The sequence below is a fragment of the Chanodichthys erythropterus genome, chromosome 19 (genome assembly GCF_024489055.1).
Source record: "Chanodichthys erythropterus isolate Z2021 chromosome 19, ASM2448905v1, whole genome shotgun sequence".
In the NCBI taxonomy this organism is placed as follows: domain Eukaryota; kingdom Metazoa; phylum Chordata; class Actinopteri; order Cypriniformes; family Xenocyprididae; genus Chanodichthys; species Chanodichthys erythropterus.
In genome coordinates, this window is record NC_090239.1 from 16462592 (window position 1) to 16479327 (window position 16736).

At 37.1% G+C, this 16736-nt stretch overlaps 1 protein-coding gene across 18 annotated transcripts in view; it reads right to left on the bottom strand.

Annotated features, from left to right (window-relative positions):
- Positions 1–16736, bottom strand: part of svila (supervillin a) — a 79300-nt gene that overhangs the window by 50343 nt on the left and 12221 nt on the right. For 9 of the 18 annotated variants that reach the window (XR_010892735.1, XM_067369723.1, XM_067369728.1 and 6 more), the window contains exons 1-3: positions 8788–8974; positions 3385–3445; positions 2800–2885 (exon numbers count right to left, since the gene is read on the bottom strand). Coding sequence is in view for 16 of the 18 variants with exons in the window: in XM_067369723.1 (XP_067225824.1) it covers positions 2800–2885; positions 3385–3445; positions 8788–8842 (202 nt within the window). In the remaining 2 variants the exon portion in view is untranslated. Of the gene's footprint in view, positions 1–2799; positions 2886–3384; positions 3446–8787; positions 8975–16736 lie in introns of those variants that run through there. The other 9 variants (XM_067369735.1, XM_067369736.1, XM_067369729.1 and 6 more) reach the window with 4 other exon arrangements.

Consider the following 16736-nt stretch of genomic DNA (forward strand, 5'->3'; position numbering starts at 1 on the left):
TTCCCTGATCAGTGCCGTGACTAAGTTACTGAACTAGGGAGCTGACTGAGACACACGGTAAGTCAAACGCCGTTTACAAAAAAAGGTAAAACAACTAATGGTTCTTCCATCCTGTGTTGTCAGTGCCATCAGACTGTCATAGCCTTCTCCATCAGAACAAAAACACCTCTAAAGGGGGTCGCACACCGGACGCGCACATTATATACGCGCGAGCTCAATTTTGACTCGACTCCTGATAGAAGAGCTGCACAATGGGAGTGTTTTACATCAACAGGGAAACGTTACATATTATGCTTTAATATTTCGCACTGAGGTTAGTGTACATGGAAAATGGCACAACAGAGCAAAATGAAAGAAAAGGCTACGTTTATACATTTTTAGACTTTATTCAAGCTGTTAAAGTGTAAAACTAATGTATCTTGCAGCACAGAGTGAAGTCAGTACATTAACGACGATTTGAGAGAAATATAATATACATTTAATGTAAAACAATGTACATGGTGCTCTGTGGCGCGGCAGGATTTTGAGTCGTAGCTGGGCACCGCGGACAGGCGTCGAATGTCGCCGCCGGTGTGTACATTCATAGAAAACAATGCGTTCGAATTTTAAAGACGTGGCGCGGTGCTGATCTTCGCGTCCGGTGTGCGACGCTGTTGCTTAGTAGCGGTGGAAATCCATTTTGTCCGGTAATCTAGCCAGATGGAAACAGGGACTCACCGACTGATTCTAATGGCGGGATTGAAATGGTCCAGTCGTGGCAGCATTGAGATTCTTCCTCTTTTGGCAATGTTTGGCATTTGCCACATGTGCACCACCACGTCTGCCCGATGCTGGAGAGGTGTGTGTCGCCGCAGCAATCTCTTCCATCTGCCTAATTTCTTCCTCTGTGTATTCCGGTTCAAAAAGGTAGGGCAGGGTGGAAAAACTCATCTTCTCCTCGTCCGACATTGTTGTTTTGCCTTTTTTTGTAAACGGCGTTTGACTTAGTATTTGCACGTTCAAGTTGTAAACACTGACTTGGTACTTCCTTTTCAACGTAATTGCGTATTACATGACGTCTCAAATGCGCATCCGAGAACAGAGCAAGGCGAGCATTTGTGCTTATAAAACTTAAATTTTATTTATTTTTTTAAATGGCCGATCGTTTCGCTAGATAAGACCCTTATTCATCGTCTGGTATCGTTTAAAGCCCTTTGAAGCTGCACTGAAACTGTCATTTGGACCTTGAACCGTCTGGTGCCCATTCAAGCTCATTATAAGGAGAAAAATCCTGGAATGTTTTCATCAAAAACCTTAATTTCTTTTCGACTGAATAAAGAAGGACATGGACATCTTGGATGACATGGGGGTGAGTAAATTATCAGCAAAAGTTTATTTAAAAGTGAACTAATCCTTTAATAGCTAATTTACTATAGGGTAAATATCCAATAGCCTGTGTAGCCTATAAGTGACATCAGCAAAAAAAAATGTAGAGATTAAAGATTACAAAAAGAAACTAAGCCAAAGTTTTTCTTTTGAATAAAATGCACAATTAATCATTTACAATAAGAAAAGGAACATACATTGAGAAAGGAAATATGGTCAGTTTTGTTTTCTTTAAGCATTATTTTATCATTAAGAATTAAAAACATCATTAAAGTCAATAAAAAAACAACAAATCTAATCAGAGACTGACAATGTGTACTAGCCTATAGAGTGGGGCATGGATGACGTCAGAACTCAGAAGACTAAATCGCCACTGATTCCTTTGAGATTTTCCTATGGGGTTTTATAATTGGAATTTTCAATTTATGAGTAAAATAAGGTCTGTGATAAACAGTTGACGATACTTTGACATTTTCTTCTACAACGTAAATTACACACATCCATTTTAAAGCAGTTATGTTTATTTTTGAAAATGTGTGTTTCTAATAGAAACTAGATAAAGGTGTAAGTGTGTGCAGTTCACATTGTAAAACAAAACGTCAACGTATCGTCAACTTCTGTTTACCACAGGCTTGATTTTACTCGAATTAAAAAACCCATCATAAAACCCCATAAGAAAATCTCACAAATTATTATTCAGGGTTCTGAAGTCATCCCTGCGCCACTCTATTAGCAACTAAAAAGACAGAATGCGATTTTAAAAAATTGCAAAAATGTCTTTTAGAGCTTACCAGAAGCAGGCTGCTCATGTGAGAGTCCCATAAAATCCTGTTCACCCATTTTTTTGGACTAGCTTACAGCACAAATACTTTTACAAAATATCTTGGCACTGTCTTTCACACAACTATCACATTTTCAGGGCCAGTAAGCAAGACAACTTGCCCAACAACAGGTGGCCCCTAGCGGACCAAATATAGGTCATCAGCGTCCCATCCCCCCAACCCATGTGTCCAGCACCCATCAAGACAATGCTAAGTGAAACAACATACAGTCTTGAAGCAACTTGTGAAAAATTCGATCAAGGCACTATGACCAGCATTACAGACTTTATTACTTGCTCTTTTAGCAGACAGTTGTCATCTAATGGGAATACAAAATGTCTCATTAATATAGCCCTCCTAAAATTAAGAGGGCTTAAGAGCCACACTGATCATTTAGTGTTCAAATCCTCCTTGGGATTGAACCTGCAACCTTTGTATTAAGACTCTTGACCATTAGGATAAGACGCCTCCATTAGACACGTGCAGAAGTCAAATAAACCTTATGTGGCAGAGCTCCTGCCTGCTGGTTTAGTGAGAGTCAAGTATTTAACTAGTATATAATAGCCATGATAAAGAACCACATACCTTAAGTGTTGATGTATTTTGTACTTACCCTTGGGTGTATTTGCCAGCAGACTGACATTTAATTCTTTGTTGATTCCCTCGTCTTTCTCCTCAAACGAGAACTCTTTCTGGAAGCTGGACAGAGAATCCAACTTTAAATTTCAATATATTTTGCATATAGCAAAACAGTAACAAGAGGCCTCAGTATTGCCTGTTTTTGTTGAAGCAGCACCTGAAAAAGCCTCTGAATCTTGGCAGATATCACACAGTTCCATCCCTCAAAAAATGTGAAATCTTTACTTAAAAATGTTATTTTTATAACTGGAAAAAGATTTGGTAAGAGTAAATATTTTTTTCTGACAAGAAATAAGGCCACAGCATATAAGAACAGGATAAAAAAAAATAGCTTTTCTCATTTTTCATCCCAGTGTTCAAGTGAATACGCAATTTTAAAAAGCATGACTACATCTGTACACAACACAACAAAGTCCTCTTTAATTTGTTCAAGCCTTATACAAGACATTTAAAAAGCTTCTGTTGGTGTGCATCTTTTCATTTAAACATACAGTAAATCAAAACCCAAGTTATATAAGCATTCCATGAAATTATTATTACATAAAAATAAGGATCTTACCTAAGAGCTCTCCGTTGTAGTTTGGTATTGCCAACTTTAGGGGCTGTTTCTCCTGTGAAGCCTGTGCACACAAAAGACAGCATAGCCTTTAGACTACAAATACTCCTGCTGGTGACAGGACTGATCAGTGAAAGATGTTTCAAAGGCCCCATGTGAAGGGCAGGAACAAAAACAATAGTATCAATTTCATGGATATCAACATGGTGCTGTGTCCATAGCTGAACAGACTTAGTGTGCACACATAGGTACATCTGTATGCACCACGTCAACTGCCTGGGCCCATGTGCTGAATGCTGTTTCAACAGTTTTGTTAGTCAAAGTGACTACCATGTAATGCACAAAGTCATCTGCATTTTATATCTGCATCCATAAAATAAATGCACAAAAACTGAGTGGAAATACACCATTGTTATAAAGAGCAAGGATATAAAAAGAATGTAGAAATACAGTGATAATGAATTCTGCCCATGCTAATTATTCATTTTTAGATTATTTATATTCTTAAGGTAAATAAATGTATAATATAAATCAATAACATATTATTATTATTATTATAAATAAAAAATAAATAAAAATCAAAAGTGTGATGCTTAAGTGCATGTAGATAGATACTCTTACTAGGTAAATCTAGGGCAAAAATGTGTAGGTTACTAATAGAAATCTACTAGAAATAAAACAAAATAAAATAAAATAAATACAAAAAACAGAATAATAAACTTATATTTTAGATGTTATTTGATAAATTTTTTAGTTTTAAATAAATTATTATATTTTTTAAATAAAATAAAAAAATAAAAAAAACATTTGTTACAACATTCACATAAGTACTGCAACGAAATGACTGGTGTTGTTATCCAGGTGTGGAATCAATGAATAATAAGCACATGGAAATCTGACATCTGAGCTTCACAGAGGGATTGAAAGAGCAGAACATGTGTTTCCACTTTACCCATGGATCAATAACCTGACCACACATTCATCCACACAGACCAAACAGCCTTTTTGACATCCAAAAATTCAATATTCAAATATGTTAATCCACAATAAGGACTGTGGTTAGATGTCATTTCCTCCTTCTCTTTCTACAAACACCATTTAAGAAGAGAAAGTGACTGAGTGCGCCAACTGATGGACTCTGTTTTGGTACAGAGTGAGTTTTCACAGCTGGGACGAGTATCTGCTAAAAACATTCCTCACTGCCTAAAAATCTCCTCTCATTTCAGTCACAGGGCCTGCGGACGAGACATCAACTGAAGGGGGATAGAAAGAGAGAACAGGAAAGTTTTGGAAGGACTAAGAAAAAAATACATTTATGAAACTGGGTGGAGGCAAAATGATGTGGGGGATTTGTGCTGTTATTACTGATAGAAATAGTTTTTTAGCTCCAATAAAAAACAAACAAACAGTGAATTCACAACAAATGACAGAAGCCTCTCTGTTCTGGTACCCTGCACGGAGTACATCTTCCTGTACCATATGTTACCAATGTTAAAAATCTGGGATAATTCGACAACAAAGCCATTGCTGTTCAGGCAAACTAGTGATTAATGACTCTGGCGTTAAAAACAAATCGTTGACAGATTTTTCAATGTCCTCACAGTAAATTAACACTACAGGGTAAATGAAAAGTTAATGACAATGTTTCCCAGAAGCAGGAACAAAAACACAAAACCATCAAGCAAACTGACAGTTAGTAATGCAGATAAACTAGACTGATCACTAAAATTATCCTAAGCGCTTATTATGAGCATTGCATGGTCTTGTTGAGAGCACCCACCGCTAACAGACATGAATGGAAACCCAGAAAATTGGCTCTGTGCCCTCTTAAGTACAGATGCTAATCAGACAGTCAAGTGTGACATTTTCAGCACTTTAAATGGCATGCATGTTATTCCACATGCCCTGAGACACACCAAACATACCGCTCTGATCTACAACAAGCGTCACATTGAGCTGATCGCAAAGCTCTGAAACGTGTTCAGGTTTATTTTATGTTCCAGCATATCTGTTTTCCAGCACAGTCAGTAACAAATAATATGGTGACTGATAAACTTGCATGACTATAGGGTTCAGTCATTGAGGTCAGGCATTAGTCTGAGTTAAGCACATGGAGGTGATAGAGTTGAAGCAAGTCAAAGCCTGTTTGGTCATGTGACAAGATCATAAACCCAAGACTCTCTGGCATCTAACGATTGTCACAGTTTATGAAGGCACGTTTAAAACCACAATGTAATTACATAACTTAAAATATTTAATGTATTCATAAACTATGTAATTACATATCAATTTAAATGTAATGTATACAATTTAATACAATATATGCATTCAATGTTATAATATTTATCAATAATAAAATACATATTTAGATATTTATTAATAATAAATTATTCAAAAGTTTAGGGTCAGTAAGATTTTAAAAGTTTTTGAAAGAAGCATCTTATGCTCAAGACTTTATTTGATTTCTATTTTCAAATATAATTTATTCCTGTGATTGCAAACCTGATTTTTCAGCATCATTACTCCAGTCTTCAGTGTCACATGATCCTTCAGAAATCATTCTAAAATGCTGATTTGCTGCTAAAAAAATTTCTTTATTATCAGTGTTGAAAACAGTGGTGCTGCTTAATATTTTCATTGAAATAGTGTCGTCAAAAGTACAGGCTTCGATACCAAGTCGGTACTAGTGTGACCACTTGGCTATTGATCTGTTGCAGGACAGCAGATGTGACTTTGTAGGACAATGCAGGACATGTGTGAGACAGATTTACAACTACTATGTTATGTAAATATTGATTTACATTTGTTGGCAAACTTGGCATTTGCGCCGATGAATGTTTCTGGTGGTGGGTGACCACACTATAATGTTGCGCTTCTGGCAACATTAAATCCTGGAGAGAAGACAATTCTAGATTCACGGCTGCACATGCAGGAGGACAATGCACATGTAATATCTGAGCGAGAGATTCCTGCTCGCGCATTTGATGTGCTCGTGTTACAATAATTCGCTTTCGACATTTTTCATTATAATAACGCCTTAGAACCCGGATTAAATGAACTATTAACGTGAGAATAAATTCATGTCTGAAAGACGCAATCATTTTTTTTATTGGTTAAATCGAATGGAGAATATCTAATGTTTTTACGTAGGTGCTCGACCATTTCCGTTGGTGGCAGTTCGAGCATCCACGGGATCGGCGCATGTTGGTTGGAAATATTTAACATCAGGATGGATGATTACACACTTTAAATCATTAGTTTGGGCAGCTTTGAGCAGCTCTTGAGGTTCTTATCCAGAATGTGAGATGAAATTCCTACTGGTGTAGTTGTATTTGGAGACTTTGATGAGCCCCGCACTTAGCTATTCCTTTGCGTTGTCCACTCAGTTGACATCAGCGGGAAAACCTCTCTCTATGATTGCGTTGGTTGGTTATTTCCACAGCTAGAATATGACGGCTACACAAATAGATTTTTAAATGCCAGTCACAGGTTTTATTATATTACTTACTGTGGTATTGTAATTTCAGTGATGAAAAAAAAAAAAATAATACAGACATAAATTAAATGCGGCACACTACTCAAGTCTTGCAGGACGCGGGACAAAGCTCCCAATTTCGGAACTGTCCCGCTGGTCACCCTAGTCGACTCAGTGCTCAAAGTGTCACATTTTTAAAATTTCAGTACCGTTGAGCTGTTTTGTAAACACCTCTGATTGGCCACTGTGTTCACGCACTTAACATATATGTCTGTGATTGGCTACAGTGATCAACGCACAGGAGTGTTTGAATTTGAAAACGGGAGCGTTTGAAAGCAGGCGTCTATCAGTTGACCAGTGCACTGATGGCTGCTTTCAAACACTCCCGTATGTATCTGTGTAAGCATTCGGTGATGAATATTTATTTTACAACATGTTTTTGAAGCACTGATCAGTGCAGCCAATCAAAGACGTATCTGGTGAGCACGTGAACACAATGTCCAAACAGAGGTATTCACAAATCCACTCAACAGCACTCCAAGCGTCAGTGGAAATGCTTAATAGTTATGGAAATTGTGACACTTTTTTCAGGATTACTTGATGTTAAAAAAGTTCAAAAGGACAGCATTTATTAGAAATAGAAATAATTGGTAATATCAATTTCTTTACTGTCGCTTTTGATCACTTTAATGCTTGTACTATCTTGAACGATGACTGAAACTTTGTATTACTGTAATTGGAATGTGTTTTATCATCTTCTTAAGATGAATCATTTGTTGTATTCCTCAACTGTAAGTCACTTTGGATAAAAGCATCTTCTAAATGAGTAAATGTAAAGGTTTCTGAACAAACTATTAATATCTTTAAAAAAAAAAAAAAAAAACATAGGCCTGCTGACCCCAATTTTTTTAAATGGTAGTAATAAATTGTAATATTCATTTATAACACGTAAATACAAATAAGGAAGCAAAGTAATTGACATCAAATCAATTCAAGTGATAAAACTACATGAAAGTCAGCAAGTAGTACATACTAATCATGAATTCAAAACGCACTTACAGGATGAAACCCGTTAAATAGGAAAACACAATGCCAAAATGTGGCAGTCTGGTGTTAGTGTAGCACTTGTCTCAGCTAATAAAGGATTAGTCTTCAAGAGGAATAGGATTAGCCAGTGTGGACACAGGAAGTGTGCCATTGTGCATATGTACGGCATCACTTAAATCATGACTTTTAATGGCGTTTTATGTTTTAAAACCAGCTAGCTCAACTCTGAACATTCTTCAATGCCATTCAAAAGAGTGTAAACTGTTATTTACCAATGCACAGACAGAGAGGGAGATCTTAAGAGTCTTAAAAGAGACAGCTGGTGTCTGCACTCCAGGAAAGGGCGAATTAGGTGACAGGGAATCTCTAAAACCCATTCATACATTTAGGCATTAACCCATTTATATTTAAAGCAGTTAAAACCATAATAAATGAAAACAACATTTTAATGACAACTATAAAATAATTTTATGCATAAAATGCATGTCTAACAATGCAGTGCTGGACACAAACACCTGCTATAAATGTGAAAATGCACCGTTTAACTAAGAACACACAGGATAAATGAAAAAGCATGTGCCGTTACGCAAGTGCACAGTCCAAAACAAAACCATTAAAAGGCAATACTGCGAGTCAAACTCCCTTAAGCTAACAGACCCAACTACAGACTTTAAACTATTGAAAGCATTCATATCTAAACCACAGTATGCAAAAGAGACGACACTTGTTCTGCTTCAAAATGCCTCAGTGCTCCTCTTTGAGTCAGCGAGTCCCTTGTCCTGAATACTTCTGTCCTTGGAGGCTCTAGCACCATTAAAAGCAGCATTAACAGAGATGTGGTGGGCCCGTCCTGTCCCGTCCCACCCCAACTGCCATTTACTCACCTTGGCACAACTTGACATGGTTGATATAGTTGGAGATCCAAGGGTTCCGGTACATATCGATAAAGTAAAACAAGGGGTAGATGACAGATAAGAAAAGAAAGTGACCAGAAAGGTGGGGGGGAACTGCGAAGGACCAAAGAGAGGAGGAAAATAGAAGAGAGAGAGAGGACTGCAGAAAGGAAGCAGTGTCTGAACTGCAAGGTGATGCAGAGTTAGCTGCAGCAGTCCTGGGACAGCCAGAGAGGGGAGGTGGAGAGAAAGAGAGAGAGAGAGAAACACTGCGAGAGGAGGAGGAGAACAGGATCTCTCCAACACTATGACACTATGCTGACGGAGAGTCTCTTGCTGTCTGCATGGCTACTGCTAAATGCTAGCAAGGTAACTACGGTGCTAATGCTACTCACTGCTAATCAGATTAACAATACTGAGGCTGGGGGACGAGGGGGGAGAGAGAGAGAGAAAGATATAAAGAAAGGGAAGAGAGATGGAGGACAACGACATTAGTCAGACAGTAACGGCTGTATGCACTAGCAGCTGCATACAGTGGATGTGTGTTTAGCTTTTAGGACAGCTGAAAGGGTGAGAAAGTAAGAGAATATAAGTGCCTCAAAGGAACAAGAAATTCCTCTCATCTCTTAGCAATGACATATGCGTGGTACTTAGAGAAGGAGAGAGTGGAAAAGCAAGATCTCTGCCATGGGGAACATAACTTGCCAAGTCATATTGTTGTGCTAAGTACTCAAAGGAGGGACAAAATAATAGATGATGTGTGGAGTAAAAAAATCACTTGATTTATGGACTCATCAGGTCTTTCCCGTTCTGTTTTCCCAATATCAACAGAGGATGCTGTGTGTTAAATAGGTTTAGATTTTTACTATCCTGGTCCCTGTACTGTAGGAAAAAAATGCTTCATTGCTTGAATTTCTTTTCAGGATTACTGGTGAGTTTCAAAAGAATGACTCTGATCATGTGCACCTGTTAGCTTCAGGGTTCAAATGGGATAAAATATCCATACGAGCAGCCAAACTCAGAAATTCTCATGCAATAAAGTCACCCATCGATGGGGACGACACTGACTGCTGAAGTCAGCTGGACTCAAGAATGGAGGAAAAGGTTATGATAGTATAAAGAGAGAAAAAATAATGGTCAGTGGAAGAGCGCTAAAGCCACTTAAGTTATGATTTCATATTTTTACATTTATTAATCGCAATTTGTTTTCTATTAAAATATAATTTAAAATGGAATTTATTCCTGTGATGACAAAGCTGAATTTTCAGCATCATTATTCCAGTCTTCAATGTCACATGATCCTTCAGAAATCATTCCAATTTGATGATTTGGTGCTCAAGAAACAGCTTTCTTATCATTAATGCTGAACACAGTTGGTGCTGTTTAATATTTTTGTGAAAATCATTATACATTTTTTTTCCAAGTTCCAAAAACACCATTTATTTAAAATATAAATGTTTTATAATGATATTATAAATGCCCTTTCTCTCACTTTTGATCAATTGAATACATCCTTGCTAAATTAATTTAAAGTATTAATTTCTTTCAAAAACAAAACTTACGGAACCCAAACTTTTAAACCATAGTTTATAATATAGCTTTATAAAGCTACTTAAGTTAAGTAGTTAAAGTAACTTTAAAAAAAAAAAATATCAAAGGATCTTTAAATATTGTCTGAAATATAATTCTCCTCTCTTTTTATAAGACATGTGTGAACCAAAACGGTTCACAATCACAACGCAAAAGAGTTCCCAGTCTGATCCAGAGCATTTATGGAAACTATGTAGCAAAAACTAAATGTTCATTCAAAAATCTGTGACAGCAAATACGCCAAGGAAACACCCTGAATCTATGGTCATCACACAGCAACCATGAACATATCCCAAAAAACTAAGTTGACATTAGTTTTGGGGACAGGCAACTGTATTTACAGATGTGACAACACCCTCTCTAAATCAGGGCTGACAACCATATTCTGCTGCTGTGTAAATGTAGCCCAACTGACTAACATAAATGGACTATAAGGAAAAAAATTATTGAAAAATGGACACTGGGACACAACAAAATAACGCAGGGAGGCAGTGTGAAGACAGTGAGACATTAGAGAATGAGAAACATGCCAGTGTGGAATGGAGGGAGAGTACAGAGCAGCGGAGAGAACTAACCTCAGTATGCATTTAAGCGAGCAGGGCATTTGAGCACTCATGTACATGCAGAATGGCATTTGCCCAGCACTATTTCTGGCCTATTATCCTGACTGCAATGTTTCCACTGCAATACTTATCCTCATACACAAACACAGACACTTAAGGAATGCCTGAGACCCATCAAAAATCAAGAATGTGTCAATGAGTGTCTCAAGTGGCCAGAAAAACCAGCTGCTGTTCTTGACACAATTATAGGGCCAATTCAAGATATGGCGCATCAGTATCTGATGGAGATAAGATTCACCACAGACCATGATCTGGAAATCAAAGACATTCCAGAGACTGAACTAATATCTAAGATAATCAGCACTTGAGTTTATGTCAGGATCTAACTAAAGGCTGAACGGGGATGACATCACCGTGTGGCTCTTGAGAAGGGCATGTGCACTGCCTTCTCATTATACATAAATGTAATCTACTAGTTCCTCAGAGACCGGTCTGCTTTCTCAGATGACAAATTCCACAAATATGACATCATCCCTTAAATCCAAAACACACCATCTAATGACACCATCTCATGCACATGTGCTCAGTATTTACAGCTCAAACTGTTGGGCTTGGTTTAGAACCATCTGCACGCTACAGTAGTAAATAAAGATTAAAGTGGTAAATGGTGACAATAAACTCAAGCAAACAGAAATAAAGAGGAATTATGGGACAAATTAAGCCAAAAGGCCATGTAATGGGTCTAAGCTTAAATCCAGATTTTAAAACTCACAAACTATCCTGTGTACCAGAAAATTTCATAAATTAAAAAAAAAAAAAAAACAGGACTTGGCCAGAGTTTGTAGTTTGTAGAACTTTAGCATCTACCATCTATCAAACTGTAATGTCAAATGTCCCAGCAGACAAATCACCCCTAATTAGGGTCTTTTTAGAAACATGCCTCACATAATCAACGATCTTAGTTACAACAACAACAGATAATAAATTAAAGGAAATCTGCTTAAAAAAATGGAAACGTGGGAAAAGCCAGGGAAAAAAAGATCAGTTTTAACAATTAATAAGATAGAAAGGGTAAATATGACTAGCAGCGAACTAAAGTTTGTGTTTCTGGGCTCTCTTGACAAAGTTAACATACTATAACTCATATTCAGCTTGGCCCTGACTTCCTCACATATCAACTTTCAGAGTGTCTCATGCCAGAAAAACAAAACCTGGCAAGGAAGTTTAGGCTATTCTGACTTTTGGTTTTCTAATAGATTTAAATGATCTGCTAAATAGAACCAGGCAAGTCTAAAATATTTGTATGTCACAAGGTGATGCCTTATCTTGCACTGAATTATACAAAGAAAGATTAACCACATCTCTTTAGATTGGTATCTTTCTTTTTTCTTGCAGTTTGAAAATTAGACTTATAGAGTCCACTTTTAGAAATATGTATATAAAGTTTTCTCTGCTACATTCAGATTTGAAGTAGAATAACCTTACCACAGTCTACAGATCCAAAAGCGCTCAGTCGCTAGAAGAAGCCATTTCAGGTTGCTGTTATGACACTGATTGAAGAAAAAAAAGCAATGCTAAACTTAATGATGAACGCCTATGTAAAACTGAATGAACTGATTAATGGCAGTAATCTTCAGGCACATCAAGATTCCATTTATGTTTATGTTAAGAAACCTGAATCATTAGGTGGAATGTGAATATTAAAGAAAGGAATCACACTGCATCAGTTAATCAGTGTTTCACTTCACCCCTGTAATTGATGTAGCAGAATGAAATCTCAGACTGTAACAGAGGAATGCACCAATGACCCATAGTGGCATTCTTCTCCATTTAACCAGTATGACTTTTACGGTGCTTGATGTATGATCAAAGTCCTGAGATTGGGAGGTGACTAGTAAACACTCATGGAGTCCGGTTTCAACCACTCATTGGTCACCTGATTTGGGTCAGTACTATGCAGTAGGAGGTCAGAAAACGGTCCACTCATTCCACATCACATTTACTTAAAATTACCACTCGCACACACACATCTCTATCCTAAAAAGGGAATGTGTTTTCTGAGTGGCTGACTCTGGGTCACCGCTTCTTTCTTTCCTTTGTCTGAATGGCTGGGCGGTGTCAGTGATGAGGCTGCACCTTATGCTGAAAGCAACAGAAGGTTGTGTGTGTGCTCAGTGCATTACCTTCACTGAGTATCTAGGGCACCAAAGACAAGTAACCTTCTAAATGAAGCCAACAGGTTCAGCCATGGCTTTCAAACCTAGTTTACAGAAAATATAAACAAGTTTAAGTATAGGCCTATACATAGAACATTCATAAACAGAAGACAACACTCATTCGTATTGTGCTATAATGTACACTATTTTTCAAAAGTTTGGGGCCAGTCAAAAGATTATATGGTTTTATTCAGTCAAGACACATAGAAATAGGGGGGCATGGTTTCCACAAAAAATATTAAGCAGCTGTTTCCAACATTAATAAGAAATTGTTTTTTTGAGCACCAAATGATGGCATATTAGATAGCATAGATAAATACAATATAGCCTAACAAAGTTGCAAATAAAGTAAGGTCTAGCTGTAGTACTCAATTCAGGTACAGAAATGTAATAATTAAATGTAAAATAAAACTATGTCCACTGTATAAATTTAATATAGATTAATCCATGTTAAAGCTATGTTTTGTAGTTTGATTAACATTATGACATAGACAACAGCAAGTATTTATAGGCCGTTGTCATTTTAAGACCAAATGCACAAATCCAAAATCCATCTCTTGTTGTCTTTCTCGAGACATAACTGACTGTGTTCACGAGAATACTTGCCGAAACTGGTACTGTGACCTAATTTTGTGTCCAAGTGCAACTAGACACAAAAGAGGTGTATGCGGCTCTGCGCACAGACAACTGCGTGCGAGTACTGAATTAAATTCTCTTTTGCCTCTTCTAGCGCTGGAATGGTTTAAAATCTATTCAATATGTAAGCTAGCAAGACAAAAAATGTGCAAATTATAAACTTTCAGTCTATGGCTGTTAAACTTGAAATTAAATCACATGCGTGCTGAACCGCGTGTCCTGGTCCGTACGGATCACGGATCAACAACGATCTGTTTAACCCCTAGTCAGAATGATGTCTTTGGCTGTTCAGCGCATCACAGAATAAGCATTATTTTTAAGAAGATGTGTCAAGTTAAAAATAGTTTCTAAAAAGCATCTCAAGATTCCTGTTCTGTTCCTTGTGGTCACTGTCTTTTGAATACAATAATGTGCTCAGATGTTTTTAGTCTTTGCGATCACAAGAGCTTGACACATTTCAGAAAAGCTCTGAGCTAAACACTATGTTGTGACGCATGTGAATTTTGTTATACAGTGACAGAAAGCACAGAAAATTATCCTTAAGCCAGGATAATAAGTCATTGTTCGACAGTTAAGCTTAGCTAAAGCTGGAGAGAGTATATTTAGCATAAGGCAGTTAATTTACAGCTAACACGTAAGCCTGTCATACTATTAAGAACTACAGACACAAATACTCAACCAGTGGAAAATGATATTGCGGTGTGGAAATGGAGTTAAGATATTTACATAGCTTAAAAGCTTATCCAGCAGTAGAAAATGTGTTTGCACGTCCTAATCACATCTGACTGCATATGGGTATGCTTAAAAGCCTAATTTCCTCTTCTGACCTCATGTTGTACAGAAAATATTGTTTGTAATGTGTATCTGCCATTTGTGTGGGTCTATTTTGGTCGGAGAAGTGATGGAGAGAGAGCAGGTGGGGTCACTGAACAGCTGTAAAGCATGAGACACTGTTATTTAGGCCTACTGCCTGTACACATATACACGCACAGATACCATTAAAGGATACACAACAGAAAGTGGTCACTGGTCAGAAAAACAATATGGCTGCATCTGATATCTAAGGTCAATAACTTCACATGTAGTGTTTTTGTACAAAAGCACCTCCTAATGAAACAGGCTTTCAAGGTACATCAAGTCTAATGATCTAGAAGACATTAAAGTGAGCTTTAAGCAAATATTATTTAGTGGCTACAACATGTATTTCTCTGTACAAATTAATAAGTTGACATTTATAAATAAATTTACTCCATCAGACACAACAGTATGTCTTACAACTGCCAGCAAAAAACAAATTGGATTGGATTTGAATGTGCCTTGAAGGCTTCCTACATCCATATACATTTTTCAGCTTTCAGACTTAACCTATATTGTTCATATGAGATGTGCAATGAAACTCAATGGAACAAGCAAAATACAGTATTAAGCTTCCCACTATGATGTTTAAAAAGCATTTATAGCAACTTCACACAGTCCAATATACAAATAATTTGCCTAGAATGAATACAGGAATGAGTCATTGAACGTTCGTCAGGGATGGGAGGTAACAAATACCATTTAGGATACAAGACCATTCAATTCAGCAGTCTATATAAGCACTTTCTGCTGTCTTTCTGCATCTGCCTCATATCAAAGATCACTCAGTCTTAATGGACACTCCTCAGTCTCTCTGCACTCTCGGTCACTGATACTGACCCACTTTACTTACAGTTAAACGAAACCAGATATACTGGGATTCTGGCTTCATTAAAATGTACACTATCTTAGAGGAGAGAAATTATTAAAATCCCATGCTTTTTCATATTTCACTATTCTAAAAGTCTCAAAAAAACACATACAGAGTTAAATATGAGAATGAAAAATGTATCCAAACTACTTACTATAGCAGTTACGCTTTTCAGATGCACCTCACTGGTAACTAGAGTCAATGCGTTTCAAACATGAAAGGGTTAAATAAAGAGTAAAGCTCAGGATAGACGTATTCGCTGCTCTTCAGAAGAGATGTATCAGCTCTGGAGAAGGTCAGAGAGCGAACAAGCAACAGGAAGAGGGGAGGCCAGCAGAGGGCCATGTGGTACTGGCATACACACACATACACGCGCACACACACAAGATCCCCTTCACTGTCAGTCACACCCCCTGTACAGGAGTACTGTGAGGCAGCTAAAGCTCCATGTCAAGACAGACATCAAGAGGTATTCAAATATAGCACGGTGCTTTCCCACCACAGCCATGCCATAGCAGGCCTCACAGACTGACAGGGAGGAGAGTAGTGGAAACGTGATCCTGTGACATGAAAGCTCAAGGACAAAGTGAAGTTTGACACACTGATGTGATGTGTGAGTCAGCTAAATGAGTCAGTGTGCAGATCACAGTAATAAAATGAGGTTTTATATCCCTGCTTAATATTTTTGTGGAAAGCGTAATGCATCTTTTTACAGAATTCTTTGATGAATAGAAGGTTCAAAAGAGCAGCATTCAAAATTTTAGAATTTAGTACATAATAAATATCTTTATTTTCTATTATAAATGTCTTCAACATTGTATTTGTCTTTATCAATACACTTTTCTTCTACTTAAAAAAATAAAATAAAAAATACATTACTTTTGTAACAAAAGTAAAATAAGTTCTTTTCATTTTAACATTTACTCAAAAATGAATGACAAAGCTGTGAGTAGAATTTGGACCTGCCAAAGTGGAAAGATAAACTGTTTGTTGTTAATCTGAAAGTGGCCAAATATTGGGTGATTACTTTTTTTTTTCAGGCCAATATACTTAACAGTATAGATTTAAACTGCTGTACAAAAACAAAACAAAAAACATTTATTCTGCTGCCTCTTAGATCAAAGCAAATGTATAACACATTGTGAAAGGAAGGTGTCCAAGTTGTTTCCTCTCTAAACAAAACGAATGTGCCATGTACACTAAACCGAG